Here is an 8,403-nt window from a genome sequence, read left to right as displayed (position 1 = left end):
TACACATATACAATATATACATATATATATATATATATATATATAGATATATATATGACTTTTATGTGATCATATGTGATAATTTTATGTAATTATAATGTATTATATAATGTATATGATACAAAATTATAATGGTGTTTAGTTTTCCTTGTAGGTACAATTTCACAATTTTGCATAATCAATAAAGAAACACATTAACACTCTTGTCCGATGGAGTGCCCTTGAACGTGTATCACGAGAATAACTAGAGTTTATGCGTCGTTCGCAAATGCCAGTGTGTCTCAGATGGTTTTGCTTAATCTAAAGCAAACTTTAATTCAAAACTTAAAAACTAGAGGCGTTTAATATCTGAGAATGGAACTTAAACCAAAAACAAACAAAAAATAAAAATCAAACAAACAAAACATAATATTAATTTGTTTGAGTGAAATTTGCATTAATGTGGCTGGACCAATTTCCACTTATTTCACTTACACAAGTTGATTAAAACGGCGCACACGAGAATTTATCTCATCCAACATTATCATATCTCATCGTATGCGGTGGTATGATGTCTCCTTTATACATATTGTTTGTTTGTTTGCTTGTTTGTCTGTTTTATTTAAACACGGGTAAAAATACTTGCACTCAGCCGTTAGGCTGTTTTTCAGCAAGTCCGTATGATATACACTGTACAAAAAAAAAAACACACCAATGTGGTACAATCAACGTATAGGATAATACGTAGACAATAATCGGTATAACGAAACAAAAAGATGAGAGAAAATAACAGACTTGTAAAGTTATTTGAACACAATATACATGTTGAAATGATTTCAAAATGTCATTCAAATATTGTGAAATGGAAAAGAAAAATAAAGGGGACGAGCTAGGAAGCTCACCAAGCACATACGATGTTTGTTAGCTGTTTATGACAAGTAAACAACTTTGAGAATGTGACCGGTAAATACAATACAGTTTCTCAGACAAGTTACCTCTTCAATAATGAGAGCTGGCTAGAAAATAGAAAATAAAGCAAAGGATAAACTAAGAAAAAAGTCAATATCCTAGTTACACTGTGTTTAGCATCTGAAATAATGTCTTCGAATACGAAACATAATATTTTTTCTTAGGCATGTGCTTTGGCGACTTTAATTTGATTCTGAAAGAAAACAAAACCCTGAATTTAACTACTTTATTAGAAAGCCAGGCATCCAGCACATTCAATTGCATTCAATTACTTCAAAGCAGATTATTTTGCGCAGGACTGTATTTCTAGTGCCCTCTTTCATATTATAGTTTCTTCCAGATAGAATGGCGAAAATAATGGTTGTGTAAAAGTTTGAAGTCTTGAAAAAGTTAGGGAAAAAACAACCCCCAAATCAGATTCATATGCTGCGTTTGTTCAAGTAAATGTTCTGTTCTCAGTATTAGCGTTTAAATGATAATCTGTCAGTGTCCTTTATTTAGTCCTATCAAAACATGTCTGAGTGTGCGTCTGTGTCTGTGTGTCTGTGTGTACGTGTGTACGTGTGTGTGTTGTGTGAGAATGAAGTGGGGAGACATGGTGGGTGGTAGTTTTCAACAATAAAAATATTTGAACTAATCCTCGGGCCCTTTTCCTGCCACACTGAAAATAACAGACATTCCAAAACGATTCGATAATTATGATCTAGAAAGGATACTTAAAGAAGAAATCCAATCCAAAATTTAATAAGAAAGAAGAAAATCCCTACAGAACAGTGCAAAATGATCAAATTCGGATTAAAAAATAAGAAAATTATGTGACTAATGCCCCAGTCACATAGACATCCCGGATCAACCCGGATCTGATCCGGGGTGATCCGGGGAGAGATCCGTGTTGACGCCTTGGACATCCTTGGACATCCGTGTATGTCCGTGTAGATCCGGGGACATCCGGGAGGCCAACACGGCAACTTTTGGAGGTCAAAAACATCCGGCGTCATCCGGGGATTGCCGTGTTGGCAGAGCAATCCTGGATGGTCCGTGTAGCTGCCGTGTTGATCCGTGTAGACGCCGCACTCTTCCGGCCTTATCCGTGTAGCTGCCGTGTTGATACCGTGTGTACAGTCATACCAACGCTCGTCGACACTCTATCGAGGTCGAAACTATCCCGGATCTCCCCGGATCTCCCCGGATCACCGTGTAGATCCGGGGTGGTCAGGGGTGATCCGGGATGTCTATGTAACTGGGGCATTAGTAAAACATGCATATGATCGAATAAAGTCTGTGTTTTCATTCCATGAATTTTACCGACAGAGGAAAAGACACTACCGGACTATTATCTCGTAGATGTTACCGCGCTTAGTTATTTTTTGCGTAATGTATTTCGGATTTCATTCATGTTTTGTTTTTAAAAGAAAAAAGAAAAAAAAAAACATTGACTGAACAACCACAAAGCTTTCCGGACGCTTGCCCTATAGCAAGCAACTGCTGATGGATGCCAAGTTAATTCCTGCCTAAGAAACTTAATTAGAGGGAGCGGGTGGATAAAATGGTTCATTACCATATCAGGCTGTAAGAAAGGAAACATCCATAAATAATCAAACATCACAGAACGACAGTCCATTGAAAGCACCCAGTGAGAAAGATATCAAACCTTCAATCCCCTGCCAGTATAGACTATATAAGTGTGATATCACAGTCCTTTGTTGTAGCTTGGATTGGAACCAGGTGCGAGCATGGCTAGCAACAATAGTGTTCACAGATATTCGGGCCAGGTGATGTTATTCAGAACCAGTTTCCATGGCGATGGATGGCTATGGCATCACATTTTGGTATTCTATTGTTGTAAGTGAAAGGAAATAGGAATTCAAGGTACGTTGAATTGACCTGTATACCTTGAACAACAGCAGGACTCATGAAATCACATGTAAATTTCGTTACTAAGCGCGTCACCTGTGGTGTCAGAAATAATCAATTTAAGGAATGTTAAACAACAGAAGCTCATTTGCATATGAATCACGTCTTGGCGGTTTTGACATTGTTTAATTGATTGCAGAACAAACAATCTGACACAAGGAGAATGACTTGACAGAAGAAAATAATGCCTTAGGTATTCCAAACGTATACAGACATAAAACCAAGCTTGTCTGTGTTCGATCTTACAATGCCTACACACACACACACACACACACACACACACACGCACACACACACACACACACACACGCACACACACACACACACACACACACATACACACACTCGGGGACAACAGCGACTAACATACATACTTGTTTGGAACTGTTTACTGCGTACACTGAACAGGACAATTGCTGATATTTTAAGTTTTATCACACGAATAACATTAACATACATAATATCAAATCATTGAAGGTTCGTTCTAAGGCTATCAAACGTAATATTACGTAATAATGATACGTACACATATCATTTCTATTATACATGTACTGGATTATAGTATTTAAGCCAGTTCGGAGTTATAGCTCATGGCACATTGGTACGAATGACCTTTTTTTTTTCTCAGTCGGCTAGGGGCACTTCATTCGTTTTCAGAGCGACATAACGCATAAGCTTTACGTAACAATATTTATGGGATTCATCAGTCCTGTTCAAACAAAGAATGAACTTGCCTAGCGACCAGATGACCAGAATTATCCGTTAATAAACACCTGTGAAAGCATCCATTTAATTATATTGCATTGAATGTATTAACACTCTCTTTCTATTGATATTACCAAGGAGGTTGAAAAGATGGAGTAACAACAGAGTTATTCCCTTTGATCTATGTTCGAAACCGCCGCTCAAAAATATTTGAAGCATGTGCCAAACAGGATACGAGGACAATTGACTCGTGTCTCATTGCATAATCACCAGCCACTTTCAAAGGCGGATATGTCTTTGTGATGGTAATTACTTTTCGCTTTCCCTTCTTATAAAAGGTAGGTAGTACAGACACGAGGATGCGCGAACAGAAATTTAGGAAAAAATGCTGAAATGAAGATGAAAATTAATCGACTGGGCATACGCGGGCACTAATCTGATATATCTATCAATGAAGAATTATACTTGAAGATTATTACATATAAGTTTCATTTGGGCAAATTAAGTCGAAAAGTTATAAAACCAGCTTTCCAGGATGGTACAGTTTTAAACATTTTCACATAATACAGCTGTGATTTACACTTTTGCGCAATTTTCTGAACGGAATTGACTTTTGTTTTACATGCTTTATTATTAAGTGAAATTTCATTTCATTTAATAAATAAATAAGCAAAATATGGCCAACATTATGATAACGTTCAAAATGAATCTTCAGATTGCTCAGCAAGACGGCGGCTTGGAACATCGATCTTCAAAGGCACAAGTGCACCTGTGGAATTCTTTTGTACATCAGTAGAATCTGACAACTGTTTGAATAATTACAGCCAGTTGGAACTCCATGTATAAAACCTCCTCGATATTACCAAGTACCACTTTTGCTGTCAGGTGAATGTGCTGGCAAGCAACATTTATGAGGATTACGTGAATAAAATTATATCACAGATGCTTATCCCAGTGAATTTAAAAACCCACATGCCTGTTGGTACGAATGACCTTTTTTTTTCTGCTCATGCGCAAAGTGGAACTGCGAACTGGCTTATTTCCTTATCACGAAGCTGTGAGTGCGGACTAATGTAGTTCTCAGTTAAAGCTACATCTCTAAACAAGTGTGATTCGGATGCTCGCAACCTTAGGTTTTATGTTCTCATTGCATGTGCCTGCAGCATTATAGCTCCCAATACAAATCAAACCATCTAAATTACCTCAAGACAGACTTTTAAGATGAAAAACAAGCCACCATTTCAACCAGGAACTCATCGAAGCGAACGAACCTGTATAAAACGATCCCGGCCACGGATCATCCTGCATCACTATACAAATGATGCACAGGACAGAGTGGATCGGTGAGAATTGGATGCGCGAGTTTAACTTTGGAACTCGCAGCAAGTGGGTTTTAGACTATTCCAAAGTTAAACGAGAGCATCCAATTCTCACTGATCCACGAAATAGGCCTGTGCATCATTTGTGTTATAAAGTGGGCTCGTAAATTCATGAAATACATGTACAACCTTTTTCCCCATCATGCGTCGGGTACACCTACTACACATAATTATACAAGACTTGAGCCATGCGTTCGGATTTTACTGGACGCATGGCCATGCGTTCCGGATTTTACCGGACGCATGGCTCAGTGTGGATCAGTGAAAATCAATGCATGACAATTGACCAATCAGATTGCAGAGATTCTAAAGCCCATTTTATGATATACAAATGACGCACAGGACAGAGTGGAGAATTGGATGCGCGAGTTTAACTTTGGAACTCGCAGCAAGTGGGTTTTAGACTGTTTCCAAAGTTAAACGAGAGCATCCAATTCTCACTGATCCACGAAATAGGCCTGTGCATCATTATTGTGTTATAAATGGGCTCGTAAATTCATGAAATACAACCTTTTTCCCCATCATGCGTCGGGTACACCTACTACACAAGACTTGAGCCATGCGTTCGGATTTTACCGGACCCATGGCCTTGCGTTTGGATTTTACCGGACGCATGGCTCAGTGTGGATCAGTAGAAATCAATGCATGACAATAATTGACCAATCAGATTGCAGAGATTCTAAAGCCCACTTTAAAACACTGTTTACAGAGCACTGAAGCATATGGGCAACATAGCCAAACGAAAATACATGTGCATCCGGGATATACATATTTTTTTCTTTCAGAGAGAATCCAGATTAAATTTTTTAACCATCATCTATTGAGTAGCTCTATCGTCTAACACACACACACACACACATACACACACACACGATCAAACATTGGAAGGATTAAAGACGGGTCTAAATACCGGGTTAGTTCCTTGGAGCTTTTATACACAAGCGAGAAAAAGATAACGCAAGTCCTCTTGAGGTTTAAGATTGAGCTCCTCGCCATGTTCAAGTTCACGAGAAACACTAAAAGGGTGAAATCAAACAAAAGAACTGCTCCTTTGTCTCCCTTATGAATCTCACAAAATCAACTCAGTTATAGATAGTTTACATTTCGACAGTTTTCACAACAGACGAGTGAATAGCGTTATGCTTCAGTTTGGTTTGAGTTTGTGCATCAAAATAATGACATCAATTAATGTGTGTGTGTGTGTGTGTGTGTGTGTGCGTATGCATGTGTCAATGATAATGAAATACAGTATGTATCTTGAGAAGACCTAATTGCGACGCGACTTTCAAATGGTTTGATATATAATTATAAAAATTGATTTCCGAAATCAAGTGTAAAGAAATTAGTAAGGAATTACAATATGTCTGCTAATCAAAAATTCGATGGTAACTTACAGGATGATCTAAGTTCCATTTTCATCTGATATTTTTGCAGTCGAACATTCCGAATGAGTTAGAAGTCGCATGACACTGTGACGGCCTAATGACCCTCATAATAATGATAAATAATGATAATATTGTTGATGATGATAATGAAAATAAATTGTTAGCTACCCTTGGTAAGCAATGTCAGCGATACTGTCGGCATACTGTTCTCACAGTGGGGTCCTAATATGCCTCTACCCCCCTCCCCCAACATTGCCAAGTACCCAATTACACTTTGGTCGAGGGACATTGTGGGTGAAACATTTTGTCAAAGGATTTAAGAACCGGGCAGCATTCGAACTCCAGATCTCCGGTTTTCAAACCTGAGCATTATCCTCAATTATATCCATGTGTGCTTCCAAGCCAAATATTCATATTCATTCCAGTATTATCCCTATAACATTTCAGTACGTGGTATTGTACAATGTTGATGTTGCCAACTTTTTTCTTGTACAATCGATCAGATCATTGTGGGTGACATCAAGTGAAAAATGAATAGGCGTGACAAGATGGAGTATGAATTACCATTAACTTTTGGATATGCCAGGTAATCGTGCAATGAAATGAGCTATGATATCTGGCAAACTTTGCTCAGAAAATTTGCTGTTAGAGGAGTTATATTTCGCTGTCAGTTCTTCTCGCCTGAGGTATACGTGTACCCGTGCAACAGCTTCTATCCCCAAGGTATAGGAACCGTCGAAAATGCTGACCAAAGCGTACATTGGTAAAAGCGTACAGAAAGGGGTTCATAGTTGAATTGCACCAGAGCAAGTTGTTCGTAATTTCCCACGTCAAATCAAACACGCAGTCGCCACAAAAGGCAAGTCTTATGCTGGTGAATTGGTATGGTAGCCAGCAGAACATGAAGGCCCCTACGAGCACGGCTAGGAGAGAAGCCGCCTTTCTGTGACGAATGTACTGCCTCGCATCCTGGCTCCTCTCCGATTCCTCTTTGGCGTTATTCCCGGCGGATTCCACGTGCCGAGCACTGTCGATTGTTGGGATATCGCAAGAGCGGGAAGATTGCTGCAAGCGACGTGATGGTTTCTTACATGGAGGGGTCATCGTCCCCGTTCTCGACTTCAGCGATGATATGGCCACATACTGCATTCCTTTTGCGCTCGGCACTCTCCTGTGAACGATATCCCTCGGGCCGCGTCTGATGCTGCAGTACACCGAAATATTCAGAAAGAGTATGGCGGTGAAAGGAATGATAAATTCGATCAGATTCATCGCGAGCGTCATTGGAATCGAAAACGAGTACTCCATTTCACACTTCATGCTGTAATCCACCTCTGACTTTTTACCTGACATTCTGATCCATCCGAATGCGAGAGTGACGTAATATACCAAGCATACGCACCACGCGCTGACAATAGTGACGATTACGCGCCTACGAGTCTGATAACTGGCATACTTCAACTGCTTTTTCACCAACCAGTACCTATCGAGACTTATGAGAACGATAGTTACCACGGAAACAGAGCACAATGTGTAGTCGAGAGTTAGCCACGCTTTACAAAGAAATTCCCCAAAAGGCCATCTGCGGAGAACCAGCGCTATTGTGTTAATCGGGAGGACAATAAGTCCAATGAGGAGGTCGGTGATCGAAAGATTCAGAATGATGATATTTGGCACTTTATCCCGAATTCGTCGATCCTTTGAGAAGGCTACTATAACAAACATGTTTCCAATTATCGTGATAGCTGATAACAAAAACAAAGTTAAGGGCACGGTGGTCAACCATGCTTTGGAGTAACCAAGATCGTAATGTGAATTGTTGCTTCCATTAAAAGGAGAAATTGAATTTGTCAAATTCATCTTTCAAAATACTTCAAAACTGTAGAATGCAGCGCAGCTCACAATCATTAGACAATCTCGTTAATCTTGAGAAAATTCAGTGAGCACACAGTGTATTACCAACATAAACATGTTTAGATGATTGCAGTGAGTACTGAAATAATTAATGAAGAATTTAAGTGCAGAAACAGATTCATCAAATTTTGCTTCAATTTGAAATTTAAAATTGCTGA

At 39.1% G+C, this 8,403-nt stretch overlaps 1 protein-coding gene across 1 annotated transcript; it reads right to left on the bottom strand.

Moving 5' to 3' along the window:
• Positions 1–6,985: 6,985 nt before the first annotated feature.
• On the bottom strand, positions 6,986–8,191 carry LOC140228540 (histamine H3 receptor-like). Its single transcript, XM_072308773.1, has one exon. The coding sequence runs from the start codon at positions 8,189–8,191 to the stop codon at positions 6,986–6,988; it is 1,206 nt and encodes a 401-aa protein (XP_072164874.1).
• Positions 8,192–8,403: the final 212 nt, after the last annotated feature.

The sequence above is a fragment of the Diadema setosum genome, chromosome 5 (assembly GCF_964275005.1).
Source record: "Diadema setosum chromosome 5, eeDiaSeto1, whole genome shotgun sequence".
NCBI classification, from domain to species: domain Eukaryota; kingdom Metazoa; phylum Echinodermata; class Echinoidea; order Diadematoida; family Diadematidae; genus Diadema; species Diadema setosum.
Note: the sequence above shows the minus strand (reverse complement) of the source record. Positions and strands in the feature narration are given on the sequence as shown.